Source organism: Coregonus clupeaformis, unplaced genomic scaffold, assembly GCF_020615455.1.
Source record: "Coregonus clupeaformis isolate EN_2021a unplaced genomic scaffold, ASM2061545v1 scaf1147, whole genome shotgun sequence".
Classification (NCBI taxonomy): domain Eukaryota; kingdom Metazoa; phylum Chordata; class Actinopteri; order Salmoniformes; family Salmonidae; genus Coregonus; species Coregonus clupeaformis.
The window spans coordinates 54,372-74,015 of NW_025534601.1; the positions used below are offsets into that span (position 1 = coordinate 54,372).

General features: G+C 46.7%; 1 protein-coding gene across 1 annotated transcript in view; it reads left to right on the forward strand.

Annotated features, from left to right (window-relative positions):
* Positions 1-19,644, forward strand: part of LOC121540742 (anoctamin-3) — a 90,367-nt gene that overhangs the window by 38,289 nt on the left and 32,434 nt on the right. Inside the window, exons 9-11 of the mRNA XM_045217615.1 lie at positions 7,187-7,242; positions 7,624-7,745; positions 10,354-10,488. Coding sequence (XP_045073550.1) covers positions 7,187-7,242; positions 7,624-7,745; positions 10,354-10,488 — 313 coding nt within the window. The remainder of the gene's footprint in view (positions 1-7,186; positions 7,243-7,623; positions 7,746-10,353; positions 10,489-19,644) is intronic.

Sequence of the window (19,644 nt, forward strand, 5' to 3'; positions counted from 1 at the left end):
GACACTTTGCATGGAAGACCAGGCTAGGTTGCCTTGCCTCCATGGATAGTTGGCCTGTCATCCATCCGTGTATTGTCCCACGTCCATGTCCGGCCTCTCTTTGTTAATATCGGTCTATACGGTGCCTTCGGAAAGTATTCAGACCCCTTGACTTTTTCCACATTTTGTTACGTTACAGCCTTATTCTAAAATGGATTAAATCGTTTTTTCCCCTCATCAATCTACACGCAATACCCCATAATGACAAAGTAAAAATAGGTTTTTAGAAATGTTTTGCAAACTGAAATATCACATTTACATAAGTATTCAGACCCTTTGCTCAGTACTTTTTTTATTTTTTTTAAGGGGGTAGATCAGCTTAATATTGCAGATAGATTGTATCTTCCATCAATGTAATTGTCTGAATCACTTCCAATCCCCCATGTTTATATATATATATAGTGAACAACAATGCTTAGGCCTCTACTTCCAGCTTATACTTACTATCTACATTTTATGGACACAGTCAATTTTACAATAATTCTATTTTGTTTGTTTTTTCTCCTGAACTTCCTCTACCCTCAACGTCTCCGATCATTTTCATGATGTCCATCCGGTTTGCTTCTATATGCATATCTTTCTAACTGTGCTCTTTCACAAAAGCTCCCAACCTACAACCTATATATGTATTATTTATTATGGACACAGTATGCTTACATTATTAGTTATCTTGTTATTATTTGTTGTTAGTTGTTATTAGTCCCATCCTTCAACTCCATTCAATACCTCCCATCTATCTCTTAACACCATCCATATAGGATTTATATTTGCCATATATTTTTCAACTGTGATGTTTTACAAAAATTCTGAACCTTTCTATTCTCATTGTTTCTACAGATTGTGAATTGAAAATATTTTTTTTTGCTAAAAGTATTATTATATTATTGATCGATTGACTATGACTTTTCAGATCATCCAGTAATGCTATCTGCAAGGTTAGCTCCAGGTAAATATTGCAATCCTTTATCCATTCCTGGACCTGTGTCCAAAAACAAGCTACAAATGGACAGTACCAAAACAAATGATCTAATGATTCAGTCTCTTCGCAGCAAAATCTGCAGAGCTGGGAAGATTGTATCCCCCATATAAATAACATTCTATTGGTAGCAAGAATTTTATATAATAATTTAAATTGAAAGATTCTAAGTTTTGAATCCGGTATCGTTTTGCATATCAGTTCATAAACACTACGCCATGGGATCGGTACGTCAAAAATCTCTTCCCAACTATTTTGCAATCTATATGGGACGGCTGTCAATCCTTTGGTCCTTAAATGAAACTGGTATATTTTTTATTTATCACAGTTTTCCTTTACCAATTATGTTCTTTAATGCAAGGCCGACAGACAAGTTCCTTACTTTCTCCCCCTTCCACTTTTCTCTTCTTTTTTTGCGGTAAGGCTGCAATTATTTGGTTGTAATTTAGGGTAGAGCAGACATTTCATATGTTTTTGTTAGCTGCATGTGCGACATAACTCCACCAGTCCTACCGATGATATCATTTACGAAGATTATACCTTTGTTTTATTTATTTTGTCACAAAAAAAAAGTTTTTTTTGTCAATTAGTATATTTGAGTTTAACCACAATATTTGTTGCATTATTTGTTCTGTCGTTTCTGGAGGATTAAATTGAAATTGCAACCAACTTTCTATGGCTTGTTTTAGAAATAGTGATATTTTGGGAGATTACTTTGCTCAGTACTTTGTTGAAGCACATTTGATTTCAGCCTTGAGTCTTCTTGGGTAATATGCTACAAGCTTGGCATACCTGTATTTGGGGAGTTTCTCCCATTCTTCTCTGCAGATTCAATCAAGCTCTGTCAGGTTGGATGGGGAGCGTCGCTGCACAGTTATTTCCAGGTCTCTCCAGAGATGTTCGATCGGGTTCAAATCCGGGCTCTGGCTGGGTCACTCAAGGACATTCAGAGACTTGAGCCACTCCTGCGTTGTCTTGGCTGTGTGCTTAGGGTCGTTGTCCTGTTGGAAGGTAAACCTTCGCCCCAGTCTGAGGTCCTGAGCGCTCTGGAGCAGGTTTTCATCAAGGATCTCTCTGTGCATTGCTCCGTTCATCTTTCCCTCGATCCTGACTAGTCTCCCAGTCCCTGCCGCTGAAAAACATCCCCACAGCATGATGCTGCCACCACCATGCTTCACCGTAGGGATGGTGCCAGGTTTCGTCCAGACATGACGCTTGGCATTCAGGCCAAAGAGGTTCAATCTTGGTTTCATCAGACCAGAAAATCTTGTTTCTCATGGTCTGAGTCCTTTCGGTGCTGTCATGTGCCTTTTACTGAGGAATGGCTTCCGCCTGGCCACTTTACCATAAAGGCCTGATTGGTGGAGTGCTGCAGAGATGGTTTTCCTTCTGGAATGTTCTCCCATCTCCACAGAGGATCTATGTAGCTCTGTCAGAGTGACCATCGGGTTCTTGGTCACCTCCCTGAGCAAGGCCCTTCTCCCCGATTGCTCAGTTTGGCCGGTCGCCCAGCTCTAGGAAGAGTCTTGGTGGTTACAAACTTCTTCCATTTAAGAATGATGGAGGCCACTGTGTTCTTGGGGACCTTCAATGCTGCAGACATTTTTTGGTACCCTTCCCCAGATCTGTGCCTCAACACAATCCTGTCTCGGAGCTCTACAGACAATTCCTTCGACCTCATGGCTTGGTTTTTGCACTGACATGCACTGTTAACTGTGGGACCTTATATAGACAGGTGTGTGCCTTTCCAAATCATGTCCAATAAATTCAAGTTGTAGAAACATCTCAAGGGTGATCAATGGAAACAGGATGCACCTGACCTCAATTTCGAGTCTCATAGCAAAGGGTCTGAATACTTAAGTAAATAAGGTATTTATGTTTTTTATTTTTAATAAATTAGCTAACATTTCTAAAAACATGTTTTTGCTTTGTCATTATGGGGTATTGTGTGTAGATTGATGAGGACATTTTTTTATTTAATCCATTTTAGAATAAGGCTGTAACGTAACAAAATTTGGAATAATTCAAGGGGTCTGAATACTTTTCCGAAGGCGCTGTATATTAACCTGTTTGTGTGTACAGTAAAAATCATATGATAGAAAGTCTCCAGAGTAGTTTGTCGACTATGTATTGCAAGACGTCCCTTAACCCTTAAACGCACAATAGAATGGTCCCCAGTCCCCACTGTGTTTCCGTCCAGAGCGTTTTTCTAGTTACGTGTCCTCCATTAGCTTCTCCACTATGTTGTCTTGTCTGTATATAACAAAATATAACCCACAAAAGGACAGCCCCTACACCCCACCAATATACTATAGTGTTTCCGTCTGTCTGGAGCGTTTTGCCAGTTACGTCCTGTGCCCTCCCATTGTCTCAACAGCTCCTCCTCTATGTTGTGAGTCTCTACTAAATTATTATGGTCACCATGACCGGATACTGATCTCTCAGTCTGTGAGCTTCTGGGAAGGTGCGTATCTGTGTTGGTGATGTGGTGGTGGTGACATCGTTTGGGCCTGTATTCGAAATGTGCCTTGTCTTTAGAGTAGGATCTGATCTAGGACCAGGTCACACCTGTCCATGTAATCTGATTCATTATGATCCAAAAGGCTAAACTGATCCTAGATCAGCACTGAGACTCTTTGTAGCAGAGATCCAGTCTGGGCTTTAATGTTGTTGACATCCCCTGTCGTCTTACCGGCTTAGAATTACCTTCAGACTGTTGGATACCTGTATATAGTGGCTTGCGAAAGTATTCACCCCCCTTGACATTTTTCCTATTTTCTTGCCTTACAACCTGGAATTAAAATGGATGTTTTGGGGGGTTTGTATCATTCGATTTACACAACATGCCTACCACTTTGAAAATGCAAAATGTTTTTCTTTGTGTAACAAACAAGAAATAAGACAAAAAAAACAGAAAACTTTAGCGTGCATAACTATTCACCCCCCCAAAGTCAATACTTTGTAGAGCCACCTTTTGCAGCAATTACAGCTGCAAGTCTCTTGGGGTATGCCTCTATAAGCTTGGCACATCTAGCCACTGGGATTTTTGCCCATTCTTCAAGGCAAAACTGCTCCAGCTCCTTCAAGTTGGATGAGTTCCACTGGTGTACAGCAATATTTAAGTCATACCACAGATTCTCAATTGGATTGAGGTCTGGGCTTTGACTAGGCCATTCCAAGACATTTAAATGTTTCCCCTTAAACCACTCGAATGTTGCTTTAGCAGTGTGCTTAGGGTCATTGTCCTGCTGGAAGGTGAACCTCCGTCCCAGTCTCAAATCCCTGGAAGACAGAAACAGGTTTCCCTCAAGAATTTCCCTGTATTTAGCACATATCACTCCTTCAATTCTGACCAGTTTCCCAGTCCTTGCCGATGAAAACATCCCCACAGCATGATGCTGCCACCACCATGCTTCACTGTGGGGATGGTGTTCTCAGGGTGATGAGAGGTGTTGGGTTTGCGCCAGCCATAGCGTTTTCCTTGATGGCCAAAAAGCTACATTTTTGTCTCATCTGACCAGAGTACCTTCTTCCATATGTTTGGGGAGTCTCCCACATGGCTTTTGGCAAACACCAAACGTGTTTGCAATTTTTTTTCTTTAAGCAATGGCTTTTTTCTGGCCACTCTTCCGTAAAGCCCAGCTCTGTGGAGTGTACGGCTTAAAGTGGTCCTATGGACAGATATGCCAATCTCAGCTGTGGAGCTTTGTAGCTCCTTCAGGGTTATCTTTGGTCTCTTTGTTGTCTCTCTGATTAATGCCCTCCTTGCCTGGTCCGTGAGTTTTGGTGGGCAGCCCTCTCTTGGCAGGTTTGTTGTGGTGCCATATTCTTTCAATTTTTTAATAATGGATTTAATGGTGCTCCGTGGGATATTCAAAGTTTCGGATATTGTTTTATAACCCAACCCTGATCCACAAATTTGTCCCTGACCTGTTTGGAGAGCTCCTTGGTCTTCATGGTGCTGCTGGCTTGGTGGTGCCCTTTGCTTAGTGGTGTTGCAGACTCTGGGGCCTTTCAGAACAGGTGTATATATACTGAGATCATGTGACAGATCATGTGACACTTAGATTGCACACAGGTGGACTTTATTTAACTAATTATATGACTTCTGAAGGTAATTGGTTGCACCAGATCTTATTTAGGGGCTTCATAGCGAAGGGGGTGAATACATATGCACGCAACACTTTTCCATTATTTCTTTTTTAGAATTTCTTGAAACAAGTAATTTTTTTCATTTCACTTTACCAATTTGGACTATTTTGTGTATGTCCATTACATTAAATCAATTTTAAAATCCATTTAAATTACAGGTTGTAATGCAACAAAATAGGAAAAATGCAGAGGGGGATGAATACTTTAGCAAGGCACTGTACACCTATAATTACCTTCAGACTGTTGGATAACGGTAGCAATATACATACACTTTCTACCTTCAGATTATTCATATTTTGCATTGACCTTTATTTACACATGTTAATCTCATTTAGATAAAATCTCTTTATTTATATAGGTTAGTCGGAGATAAAATCTCTATTCATACAGGTTAGTTTCATTGAGATAAAATCTCTTTATTTATACAGGTTAGTCTGATTGAGATAAAATCTCTTTATTAATACAGGTTAGTCTGATTGAGATAAAATCTCTTTATTTATACAGGTTAGTCTGATTGAGATAAAATCTATTTATTTATACAGGTTAGTCTGATTGAGATAAAAATCTATTTTACAAGAGAGACCCGTACTATCTGTAGTATTATACAGTGACACATTGGCACACGTTAATATATCTCCATTGAAATAATCTACACAGTTTATTATTTAGAGTGAGATTTTTTGTTGTTGTTGACTGTGTTGTTAACTATGTTGTCCTTCGTGTCGCGTTGCTTGTTGACCCATTTGTGATCTTATGTGTCTTTTGGTTGTCTCCATGGTTTCCATACTAACAGCAGTAACGACGCTACATTGTCTCAGCATTTCATCCATTGATAACGTAAGAAGCAGCCTATGATAATGTAGTGGTCCTCTGTAGCTCAGCTGGTAGAGCACGGCGCTTGTAACGCCAAGGTAGTGGGTTCGATCCCCGGGACCACCCATACACAAAAATGTATGCACGCATGACTGTAAGTCGCTTTGGATAAAAGCGTCTGCTAAATGGCATATTATTATTATTATTATTATTATTTACAGTGCAATCCGCTTATAGTGAATGCAGTTATAGTGACCAACTGCTTCTAGTGATCAAACTTTCCTGCGTGGATGTGATCTCTGGAAGAGGAGTGTACCCATCTCATCGTCTTACTGTAGGTCAGTGCAGACGGAGCCGTCACGCTATCTGAATGCGAGACAATTATTATGTTATGATAATGCCTTGTGGGTAATGAGCCCCTATTTGACCTGAAACCCTGCAGCATTGTATCCTGGGATCCAAACTGAGATTCTCTGAAACTAAGCATATCAAAGGGGTATGTTACAAAGAAGGATCAAGGAGTTAGCCAGCTAACTTTGCCTATATGTTCTGAAATTGCGTTTTTTTATTTTTTTTTGAAAGATGCGCTTGACATGGTCATGGTCTAATTGACTAAACAATCAAAAACACAGATATACGTTTAGCGTTATGAATTAATCGGAACATCCAAAGTTATTTCAGGTTGTTTTATCAAAGTTACCCGGCTAACTCATTGATCCTGTTTTTTGTATTCCAGGCTATACTGTGACTAGCCTGCTACAGAGACCACCATACTCCACCTAGTCTTCCTAGGGAGACGGGTTGCCTCCCACATTAACAATGTTCCAGCAGCATACCCAGCTAATGCAGTTGCCCTAGGTCTAGGATTTCCCGAGACTATGCTCCGTCTGACAGTAACAGAGGACGCAATTATCAAGTGCAAGAGGCTGAGAGCCTAATCAAACTTCTATCACCACACCCGGGGGCTAATGCCATCGAACATAACTAGCTCGTCATTGAGCTCCTCTCTTATATAATGAGGTATAGTAATCATTATTAGAACTGTGAACGCTTTAGATAGAATCCTCACTGGAGGCCGCTGCGTAATGGTGATTGGGTCTAGCAATGATTTGAGTCTTGGGAAGGGAAATAAATATGACTTCATTTTCCAGTCTCTGTTAGTGCTTCTGCTAAAGTGTGTTTTTTTTTTTTTTTCTTCTATTGTAGGTATTAATCGGTTACTGGGCAATGGGACATATGAGGCTGCATTTCCTCCTCACGAGGTAAGAACATTCGATAAGAGCGTCTGCTAAATGATTAAAAATATAAATGCTGTCTAGTCATACCCCTCGTTGGGTGTGTTACATGTGGCGTAGTCGGCAGGTTTTTGATTCATCCGGAACTCCACCTGTTATGTGAGGCTCTTTGCTTCTGTTTCAGGGGCGGATACAAAAGTATGGGATTAGGGGTAGTGTCTACCTGTCTCCCAGTAATATACGATATATAAGTCTACCTGTCTCTTTCACTCGTGTGAATTCTCTGCCGTTCTGTGTTTCTGTCCCTGAGTTGGCTACATCCCATACAGTATGAACTAGGCTTAGTGTCACTATCTAACCTGTCTTCCGGTCGTGTTCATTCTCTGTGTTCTGTACTTGTGTTTACAGGGTGGCTACAAGAGCCAACACCCTATTAAGACCCACGGTGCCCAGAACCACAGACACCTGCTGTACGAGAGGTGGGCTCGCTGGGGCATGTGGTACAAGTACCAGCCTCTCGACCTTATCAGGTAGATGTGTGTGTGTGTCTGCCTGTGTGTGTGTGTGTGTGTGCGCCTGTGTGTGTGTGTGTGTGTGTGTGTGTGTGTGGAGTCTGTGTGTGTGTGTGTGTGTGTGTGTGTGCGCCTGTGTGTGTGTGTGTGTGTGTGTGTGTGTGTGTGTGTGTGTGTGTGTGTGTGTGTGTGCGCCTGTGTGTGTGTGTGTGTGCGCCTGTGTGTGTGTGTGTGCGCCTGTGTGTGTGTGCGCCTGTGTGTGTGTGCGCCTGTGTGTGTGTGCGCCTGTGTGTGTGTGCGCCGTGTGTGTGTGTGTGTGTGTGTGTGTGTGTGTGTGTGTGTGTGTGTGTGTGTGTGTGTGGAGTCTGTATAATGAGCCCGGGCTTCTCCTCTCTGGCTCCAGACATGTAATTTGTCAGGAAATAACCTCTCCACGGGGAAACGCCAGGCTAACTTTCCTTCTCATGAGTCCTATCTGAATTAAATAGAGTAGCTAGTTCTGATCTGGTCCAATTTAAAAGTTGACCCCCAACCATGGGAGTCCGGGGAGTTTTTTGCTAATCTGTCCTTCTCGTTTGGGACTTCTTTCCTCTGCATTTCATACAACTAGGTCTAAACAAGTCCACTCCAGTCATGAGGTTTTTGGTAATAGGCCTATATCTTGTTCATTGGACCTATTTTCTCTGCATTTAAACACATCTGAAATAGAGCTGTTGGTGTGACTCCAAATAGGTCCCAGTTTAAAGTTTAACCCCCAGTTTAAAGTTGCTAATCTATCTTGTTCGTTGGACTCGTTCAACCCTGATGAAGGTCTATTGACGAAATGTTGGTGTGAGATGCATTCACATTGTTAGTTGTGCATCCCAAGGTCACCTGCTTGTATGTGCTGGAGTTCCTTCACTTTCTACTAATCGTTTTTTCGTCGTCCATCCACCCACAGTAGAAACACGATATGTGTGCGTAATATACTTATTTAAATTCATGGCCTTCGTTCCTGTCAGTCAAATAATGGTGTTGTATTGTCACATACACCAGATAGGTGCAGTGAAATGTGTTGTTTTAGCAAATTTGAGTTACGTGCCTTGCTCTAGGGCACATCGACAGATCAAGGGCACATCGGCAGATTTTTCACCTTGTCGGCTTGAGTATTCGAACCAGTGACCTTTCCATTACTGGGCCAACGCTCTACCTGCCGCCGCTAGGTCTGAATGGGTCCAATTGAATCAATCCATGTCGGGGAGTTTTTGCTAATCTATCCTATTTATTGGACTTGTTCCCTGCCACGCCTGTTCCTTGCCTGGTTGGTTACAAAGTACTTGTTCCCTGCCACGCCTGTTCCTTGCCTGGTTGGTTACAAAGTACTTGTTCCCTGCCACGCCTGTTCCTTGCCTGGTTGGTTACAAAGTACTTGTTCCCTGCCACGCCTGTTCCTTGCCTGGTTGGTTACAAAGTACTTGTTCCCTGCCACGCCTGTTCCTTGCCTGGTTGGTTACAAAGTACTTGTTCCCTGCCACGCCTGTTCCTTGCCTGGTTGGTTACAAAGTATTTGTTCCCTGCCACGCCTGTTCCTTGCCTGGTTGGTTACAAAGTACTTGTTCCCTGCCACGCCTGTTCCTTGCCTGGTTGGTTACAAAGTATTTGTTCCCTGCCACGCCTGTTCCTTGCCTGGTTGGTTACAAAGTATTTGTTCCCTGCCACGCCTGTTCCTTGCCTGGTTGGTTACAAAGTACTTGTTCCCTGCCACGCCTGTTCCTTGCCTGGTTGGTTACAAAGTATTTGTTCCCTGCCACGCCTGTTCCTTGCCTGGTTGGTTACAAAGTACTTGTTCCCTGCCACGCCTGTTCCTTGCCTGGTTGGTTACAAAGCATTTGTTCCCTGCCACGCCTGTTCCTTGCCTGGTTGGTTACAAAGTACTTGTTCCCTGCCACGCCTGTTCCTTGCCTGGTTGGTTACAAAGTACTTGTTCCCTGCCACGCCTGTTCCTTGCCTGGTTGGTTACAAAGTACTTGTTCCCTGCCACGCCTGTTCCTTGCCTGGTTGGTTACAAAGTATTTGTTCCCTGACACGCCTGTTCCTTGCCTGGTTGGTTACAAAGTACTTGTTCCCTGCCACGCCTGTTCCTTGCCTGGTTGGTTACAAAGTACTTGTTCCCTGCCACGCCTGTTCCTTGCCTGGTTGGTTACAAAGTACTTGTTGACTGCCACGCCTGTTCCTTGCCTGGTTGGTTACAAAGTACTTGTTCCCTGCCACGCCTGTTCCTTGCCTGGTTGGTTACAAAGTACTTGTTCCCTGCCACGCCTGTTCCTTGCCTGGTTGGTTACAAAGTACTTGTTCCCTGCCACGCCTGTTCCTTGCCTGGTTGGTTACAAAGTATTTGTTCCCTGACACGCCTGTTCCTTGCCTGGTTGGTTACAAAGTACTTGTTCCCTGCCACGCCTGTTCCTTGCCTGGTTGGTTACAAAGTACTTGTTCCCTGCCACGCCTGTTCCTTGCCTGGTTGGTTACAAAGTACTTGTTGACTGCCACGCAAATACAGCTGGGTCTGAATTTAAAGGTCGACCCAACCGTGTAGAGGGGAGCTTTTTTCTAATGTATCTAGTTCATTGGACTTTCCCATCCTCTCCAGGCGTTACTTTGGGGAGAAGATTGGGCTGTACTTCGCCTGGCTGGGTTGGTACACTGGCATGCTGATCCCTGCAGCTCTGGTGGGACTCCTCGTCTTCCTCTACGGACTCCTTACCATGGACACTAGTCAAGTCAGGTCAGTCAGGACACACCAGGGGGGCTGCGTCCCAAATGGCACCCAATTCCTTTTATAGTGCGCTACTTTTGACCTGAGCCCCCTGTGGTCATCCCAAATGATACACTATTCCCTTTATAGTGCACAACAGAGCCTACTATAGTAGGTCCCTGGTCAAAAGTGGTGCTCTGAAAAAGGGAATACGGTGCCAGTCAGGACCCCCCACAACTCTCAGTGATATTGTTATTGATCTGGCAGCTTGTATATCCACTACCGGTCAAAAGTTTTAGATCGCCTACTCATTCAAGGGTTTTTCTTATTTTTTTTACTGTTTTCTACATTGTAGAATAATAGGGAAGACATCAAAACTATGAAATAACACATATGGAATCATGTAGTAACCCAGAAAGTGTTAAACAAAACTAAATATATTTTATATTTGAGATTCTTCAAAGTAGCCACCCTTGATATGACGGCTTTGCACACTCTTGGCATTCTCTCAACCAGCTTCACCTGGAATGCTTTTCCAACAGTCTTGAATGAGTTCCCACATATGCTGAGCACTTGTTGGCTGCTTTTCCTTCACTCTGCGGTCCGACTCATCCCAAACCATCTCAATTTGGTTGAGGTCGGGGGATTGTGGAGGCCAGGTCATCTGATGCAGCACTCCATCACTCTCCTTCTTGGTAAAATATCCCTTACACAGCATGGAGGTGTGTTGGGTCATTGTACTGTTGAAAAACAAATTATAGTCCCACTAAGCCCAAACCAGATGGGATGGCGTATCGCTGCAAAATGCTGTGGTAGACATGCTGGTTAAGTGTGCCTTGAATTCTAAATAAATCCCACACAGTGTCACCAGCAAAGCACCCCCCACACCATAACACCTCCTCCTCCATGCTTTACATTTTTACATTTACATTTTAGTCATTTAGCAGACGCTCTTATCCAGAGCGACTTACAGGAGCAATTAGGGTTAAGTGCCTTGCTCAAGGGCACATTTACGTCATTGTAGAGACGCTCTTATCCAGAGCGACTCACAAATTGGTGCATTCACCCTATAGCCAGTGGGATAACCACTTTACAATTTTTTTTGGGGGGTAGAAGGATTACTTTATCCTATCCCAGGTGTTCCTTAAAGAGGTGGGGTTTCAAATGTCTCCGGAAGGTGGTGAGTGACTCCGCTGTCCTGGCGTCGTGAGGGAGCTTGTTCCACCATTGGGGTGCCAGAGCAGCGAACAGTTTTGACTGGCCTGAGCGGGAACTCTGCTTCCGCAGAGGAGGGGAGCCAGCAGGCCAGAGGTGGATGAACGCAATGCTCGTTTGGGTGTAGGGACTGATCAGAGCCCGAAGGTACAGAGGTGCCGTTCCCCTCACTGCTCCATAGGCAAGCACCATGGTCTTGTAACGGATGCGAGCTTCAACTGGAAGCCAGTGGAGTGTGCGGAGGAGGGGGTGACGTGAGAGAACTTGGGAAGGTTGAACACCAGACGGGCTGCGGCATTCTGGATGAGTTGTAGGGGTTTAATAGCACAGGCAGGGAGGCCAGCCAACAGTGAGTTGCAGTAATCCAGACGGGAGATGACAAGTGCCTGGATTAGGACCTGTGCCGCTTCCTGTGTAAGGCAGGGTCGTACTCTCCGAATGTTGTAGAGCATGAACCTGCAGGAGCGGGTCACCGCCTTGATGTTAGCGGAGAACGACAGGGTGTTGTCCAGGGTCACGCCAAGGCTCTTCGCACTCTGGGAGGAGGACACAACGGAGTTGTCAACCGTGATGGCGAGATCATGGAACTGTTACGATTTAACTGGATAAGAACCCAAATGCAGACAAGTACACGAAGCCATAGAAGTTTTAACAGGTTTATTTACAATGTTCAAAGTCCAGGTTTCCAAATATATGGGAAGAGCAAGTCCAGGTTACAGGGAGGGTAACAGATCCAGATCAGGGCAGGTGTGGTACCGTAATGTCCTAGTGTCCGTGATGAGTCCAAAAGAGAGGTCCGGTATTGGAGAGCAGGATGGTGGTGGCAGGAGTGAAGCGGAGGCAGGAGTCAGGTTCCAAATATCTGTGGCACAGGAGAAAAAGTAAATAGAACAGACCAAAAACACAAAGAGCAAAAATAACCAGGTTGAGTCGGCAGCGAGACTAACATGGTCGTCTTGACTATGATCTGACGATGAGTGGTAAGTTTGACCGGGTCTTAAAGGCTGAGGTGATTATGGTGAATGAGCTGCAGCTGGAACCCTGACTCCCGCACACCAGACTTCACTCCTGCAATCAAGGACAGACAGAGGGGAGGGAGAGAGCAGAGAGAGCTACCTAGCAGCAGTAGGCCTAACAGTACCCCCCTCTACGGACGCCACCTGGCGGCCGACGGGGTTTATCGGGATGTAACCTATGAAACTCTCGGACCAGAGCAGGATCCACAATGAAGCTCCTGGGCACCCAGGAACGTTCCTCGGGACCATAACCCTCCCAATCCACCAGGTACTGGAAACCACGACCTCGCGGCGAACATCCAGAAGTCGCCGGACAGTGTAGACCGGACCCCCACCCACGATCCTGGGCGGAGGAGGGGGACGAGAGGGCGGGCACAGAGGGCTAACCGACACAGGCTTAATCTGGGAAACATGAAAGGTGGAATGAACCCGTAGGGAGGCAGGAAGCTGTAGCTTAACCGCGCAGGGGTTAACAATAGACAGTATCTTGAACGGTCCTATAAAACGAGGCGCCATCTTCTTAGACTCCACCTTCAATGGAAGGTCCCGTGACTTCAGCCATACCTCTTGACCAGGAGAGTAACCGGGAGCCTGGGACCGGTGACGGTTGGCTTGCCTCTGCATGTACGCCGAAGCTCGGGACAGAGCTACCCTGGCCTTCCTCCAGACCTTGAAGCAGCGGCGCATGTGGGACTGCACCGAGGGTACCGCCAGTTCCCTCTCTTGGGAAGGGAACAGGGGAGGTTGATAACCCAGAGCACACAGAAAAGGAGACAAACCAGAGGAAGCGTTAGTCAAGGTGTTATGAGCATATTCCACCCAGGGGGAGCATGGAGCTCCATGACCCAGGGTTAGACCCAGTGACACAGCGAAGAGCGGTCTCCATCTCCTGGTTCGCTCTCTCGGCTTGCCCGTTGGTCTGGGGGTGATATCCAGAGGACAGGCTGGATGTAATGCCCAAAGCTTTACAGAAAGCTTTCCACACCTGGGAGACAAACTGGGGACCCCTGTCAGAGACAATATCCGTGGGTAGACCATGAGAGCGGAACACATGTTCAACCAAAATATCAGCCGTCTCTCTGGCAGTAGGCAGTTTAGGTAGGGCCAAAAATGAGCGAACTTAGAAAAACGATCAATCACCGTAAGAATGACAGTCTTACCAGACGAGGGGGGAAGTCCAGTGACAAAATCCATAGCGATATGCGACCAGGGCCGGCTGGGTATAGGTAGAGGTCGTAGATGACCAGCGCTGGCCTGGGTGGAGTTCTTACTGCACATACCGTACAAGCAGCAATGAAGGCTCGAGTGTCCGCCTCCATCGTGGCCCACCAGAACTTACGTCGCACAAAGTCAAGGGTCCGCGAAACTCCAGGGTGACAGGTAAGGGGAGACGAGTGAGCCCACTGAAGTACCTGGGAGCGAGCAGACTCAGGGACAAACATCCGGTTAGGGAGGACCCCTCCCAGGGTCAGCTTGATGATGTTGAGCCTGTCTAACAATCCCTCGATGTCACATGTGATGACTGCAATACTGCAGGTAGGAGGCAAAATGGGTTCAGGGTTACTACCAGTATCAACAGCCGAATGAACACGAGACAGGGCGTCAGGCTTGACGTTGCGTGACCCAGGACGGTAAGACAGAGAAAAATTGAATCTCCCAAAAATAGTGCCCACCTGGCTTGACGGGGGTTGAGCTGCTTCGCTGACTGGAGGTAAGCCAGATTCTTATGATCCGTCCAAACGATGAAGGGTTGTTCCGCCCCCTCCAACCAATGTCGCCACTCCTCGAGAGCCAGCTTAACGGCGAGCAGTTCACGATTGCCAACATCATAATTCCTCTCTGCCTGAGAAAGTTTCCTTGAGAGAAAAGCACAGGGATGCAGTTTGTTATCTTCAGGAGAACGTTAGACAACACTGCACCTACCCCCAGTGTCGGATGCATCCACCTCCACGACAAACTGGCGGTCGGGGTCCGGCTGCATCAGAATGGGAGCCGAGGCGAAGCGATGTTTCAGTTCTTCGAACGCTGATTCGGCCCCTTCATTCCAAGCGAACGGTCGTGAGATGGAGGTGAGAGCGGTGAGTGGCGCCGCAATGCGGCTGTAGTCCTTGATGAACCTCCTATAGAAGTTCGCAAACCCCAGGAATCGTTGAAGTTGTTTGCGGGTAGAGGGAGCTGGCCAGTCCGTGACAGCAGAGATCTTAGCTGGGTCCATCCGCAACTCCCCCTGAGCTAAGATGTAACCCAAAAAGAGGTCTCAGACACATGAAATTCACATTTCTCCATCTTCACAAACAGTTTGTTCTCCAACAACCTTTGCAACACCTGGCGCACATGTAGTTCATGTTCCTGGGAGGACTCTGAGAAAATCAAGATATCATCCAGATAGACAAAAACAAACCGATTCAACATGTCCCGAAGGACATCATTGACTAGTGCCTGAAAAACAGCAGGGGCATTGGACAACCCAAAAGGCATAACCAGATACTCAAAATGTCCCAAGGGTGTGTTGAAGGCAGTCTTCCATTCATCACCCTTACGAATGCGCACCAGGTGATACGCATTTCGTAGATCCAGTTTCGTAAAGATGGTAGCACCATGAAGGAGGGGAAAAGCAGAATTAATCAAAGGCAGAGAATACTTGTTCTTAATGGTGATGTTGTTAAGACCACGGTAATCAATACAGGGTCTGAGGGTCTTATCCTTCTTAGCAACAAAAAAGAATCCCGCTCCTACAGGTGACGAGGAAGGACGCATAATACCTGCCGCCAAGGAGTCCCGAATGTAGTTCTCCATAGCCTCCGTCTCCGGCCGGGGAGATTGTACAGGCGACTGCTGGGGGAGCGGGGCTCCTGGCTGGAGGTCAATGGCGCAGTCGTAAGGCCGGTGAGGAGGAAGAGAAGTAGCTCTGTGTTTGCAGAAAACGGATGCCAGGTCATGATACGCGTCAGGGACAGCAGAGAGATCCATGGACTCCAGTGGAGGTTGAGGCACAGTACTGGCAGGAGTCTGAGCAGAACACAAACAATTCACATGACAAAATGTGCTCCATGAAACAATGTTACCTGTCACCCAATCAATGTGTGGATTGTGTCTTATGAGCCAGGGGATACCAAGGACCAGGGGGTGTCTGTGGGCAGTCGATAATATGGAATTGAATGTTCTCCTGATGATTTCCCGACACTCTAAGACAAACAGGAACAGTTTGATGGGTAATACGGGTCAACAATTGTCCATTTAGACCCTTAGCCTGCAGCGGACAGTCCATAGGAACAGTCTCCAAATCCATTTGTTGAGCCCACTCTCTATCCAAAAAGCTTTCGTCGGCACCAGAGTCAATCAGCGCACTAACAGAGAAATTCTGGGACTGCCACTGGAGGGATGCCTGGAGCAGAATGCGGGGAGAAGAGGAAGAATCGCTGCTCGGCTCACCAAAACTTCTCCCATTAATGATGAGCCGGCCCTTTTCCCGGACGAACTGGGCAGGAAGGAACGAAATGACCAGTACAGGCAGACCCGAGCCTGAATACGACGTGCACGCTCCTCTGAGGACAACCGTGCACGACCCACCTCCATGGCTTCGGGTTCAGTGCTCCTCGTATCGACTCGGGAAGACACGGCTTTCTCCGTAGGGGAAGATGCAGGGAGGAGTTTGTTGATGACAGACAGGTTGCTTGGAACTAACACTCCTCTCCCGGCGGCGCTCCCGAATCCGATTATCCAACCTGATAGTGAGTGAAATAAGATTATCCAGCGTAGCGATTCATCATATGACACCAATTCATCTTTTAAAGTCTCAGACAAAGCATTGATGAACACTCCTTGTAATGCCTCGTCATTCCAACCACTCACTGCTGCTAAAGTCCGAAACTCCACTGCCATCTCCGCCACACTACGAGCCCCCTGTCGAAGAGAGAACAACCGCTTTCGCAGCCTCCTTGCCTCGTACGGGGTGGTCAAAAACCTTCCTCATCTCCGTGGTGAAGGCAACGTAAGCGTTGCAAATGTCCGACTGACTCTCCCATACCGCGGATCCCCAGGCACGAGCGGAACCGCTAGTAGAGTTAATAAGGTAGGCAATACGGGCTCTTTCTGAGGCGTAGGTGAGGGGCTGTTGTTCAAACACTAACGAGCATTGAGTCAAAAATCGCCACAGGTTCCCATGTTCCCGTCATAGCGCTCTGGAGCAGGAACAAAAGGCTCTCTGATCTGGGCTGAAGGGGTAGTAAGGGCAGACACTTGATTGGTGAGTAATTGAACCTGATTAAGCAGCACCTGACTGTCCTCAGCAATCGTCTTAAACAGGGTATCATGTTGGCCAAGTAAAATGCCCTGATTGGCTATGGCAGTCCAAATTTCAGTGCACTCTGGGGTGGTATCCGAGCTACTGTCTGCTGGGTTCATGTTGGTCAGATCATACTGTTACGATTTAACTGGATAAGAACCCAAATGCAGACAAGTACACGAAGCCATAGAAGTTTTAACAGGTTTATTTACAATGTTCAAAGTCCAGGTTTCCAAATATATGGGAAGAGCAAGTCCAGGTTACAGGGAGGGTAACAGATCCAGATCAGGGCAGGTGTGGTACCGTAATGTCCTAGTGTCCGTGATGAGTCCAAAGAGAGGTCCGGTATTGGAGAGCAGGATGGTGGTGGCAGGAGTGAAGCGGAGGCAGGAGTCAGGTTCCAAATATCTGTGGCACAGGAGAAAAAGTAAATAGAACAGACCAAAAACACAAAGAGCAAAAATAACCAGGTTGAGTCGGCAGCGAGACTAACATGGTCGTCTTGACTATGATCTGACGATGAGTGGTAAGTTTGACCGGGTCTTAAAGGCTGAGGTGATTATGGTGAATGAGCTGCAGCTGGAACCCTGACTCCCGCACACCAGACTTCACTCCTGCAATCAAGGACAGACAGAGGGGAGGGAGAGAGCAGAGAGAGCTACCTAGCAGCAGTAGGCCTAACAGGAACGGGCAGTCCTTCCCCGGGAGGAAGAGCAGCTCCGTCTTGCCAGGGTTCAGCTTGAGGTGGTGATCCGTCATCCATACTGATATGTCTGCCAGACATGCAGAGATGCGATTCGCCACCTGGTTATCAGAAGGGGGAAAGGAGAAGATTAGTTGTGTATCGTCAGCGTAGCAATGATAGGAGAGGCCATGTGAGGATATGACAGAGCCAAGTGACTTGGTGTATAGGGAGAAAAGGAGAGGGCCTAGAACTGAGCCCTGGGGGACACCAGTGGTGAGAGCACGTGGTGCGGAGACAGCTTCTCGCCACGCCACTTGGTAGGAGCGACCGGTCAGGTAGGGACGCAATCCAGGAGTGAGCCGCGCCGGAGATGCCCAGCTCGGAGAGGGTGGAGAGGAGGATCTGATGGTTCACAGTATCAAAGGCAGCAGACAGGTCTAGAAGGACAAGAGCAGAGGAGAGAGAGTTAGCTTTAGCAGTGCGGAGAGCCTCCGTGACACAGAGAAGAGCAGTCTCAGTTGAATGACCAGTCCTGAAACCTGACTGGTTTGGATCAAGAATGTCATTCTGAGAGAGATAGCAAGAGAGTTGGCTAAAGACGGCACGCTCAATCGTTTTGGAAAGAAAAGAAAGAAGGGATACTGGCCTGTAGTTGTTGACATCAGTGGGATCGAGTGTTGGTTTTTTTGAGAAGGGGAGCAACTCTCGCTCTCTTGAAGACGGAAGGGACATGGCCAGCGGTCAAGGATGAGTTGATCAGCGAGGTGAGGTAGGGGAGAAGGTCACCGGAGATGGTCTGGAGAAGAGAGGAGGGGACGGGGTCAAGCGGGCAGGTTGTTGGGCGGCCTGCAGTCACAAGTCGCAGGATTTTATCTGGAGAGAGAGGGGAGAAAGAAGTCAAAGCATAGGGTAGGGCAGTGTGAGTAGGACCAGCAGTGTCATTAGACTTAACAAACGAGGATCGGATGTCGTCAACCTTCTTTTCAAAGTGGTTGACGAAGTCATCCACAGAGAGAGAGGAGGGGGGATTCAGGAGGGAGGAAAATGTGGCAAAGAGTTTCCTAGGGTTAGAGGCAGATGCTTGGAATTTAGAGTGGTAGAAAGTGGCCTTAGCAGCAGAAACAGATGAAGAAAATGTAGAGAGGAGGGAGTGAAAAGATGCCAGGTCGGCAGGGAGTTTAGTTTTCTTCCATTTCCGCTCCGCTGCCCGGAGCTCTGTTCTGTGAGCTCGCAATGAGTCATCAAGCCACGGAGCTGGAGGGGAGGACCGAGCCGGCCGGGAGGATAGGGGACACAGAGAGTCAAAGGATGCAGAAAGGGGAGGAGAGGAGGGTTGAGGAGGCAGAATCAGGAGATTGGAGGGAGAAGGATTGAGCAGAGGGAAGAGATGATAGGATGGAAGAGGAGAGAGTAGTGGGAGAGAGAGAGCGAAGGTTGCGGCGGCACATTACCATCTGTGTAGGGGCAGAGTGAGTAGTGTTGGAGGAGAGCGAGAGAGAAAAGGAAACAAAGTAGTGGTCGGAGACATGGAGGGGAGTTGCAGTGAGATTAGTAGAAGAGCAGCATCTAGTAAAGATGAGGTCAAGCGTATTGCCTGCCTTGTGAGTAGGGGGGACGGTGAGAGGGTGAGGTCAAAAGAGGAGAGGAGTGGAAAGAAGGAGGCAGAGAGAAATGAGTCAAATGTGGACATAGGGAGGTTGAAATCCCCCAAAACTGTGAGGGGTGAGCCATCCTCAGGAAAGGAACTTATCAAGGCGTCAAGCTCATTGATGAACTCTCCAAGGGAACCTGGAGGGCGATAGATGACAAGGATATTAAGCTTAAATGGGCTAGTGACTGTGACAGCATGGAATTCAAATGAGGAGATAGACAGGTGGGTTAGGGGGAAAAATTGAGAATGTCCACTTGGGAGAGATGAGGATTCCTGTGCCACCACCCTCTGACCAGATGCTCTCGGGGTATGCGAGAACACATGGTCAGACGAG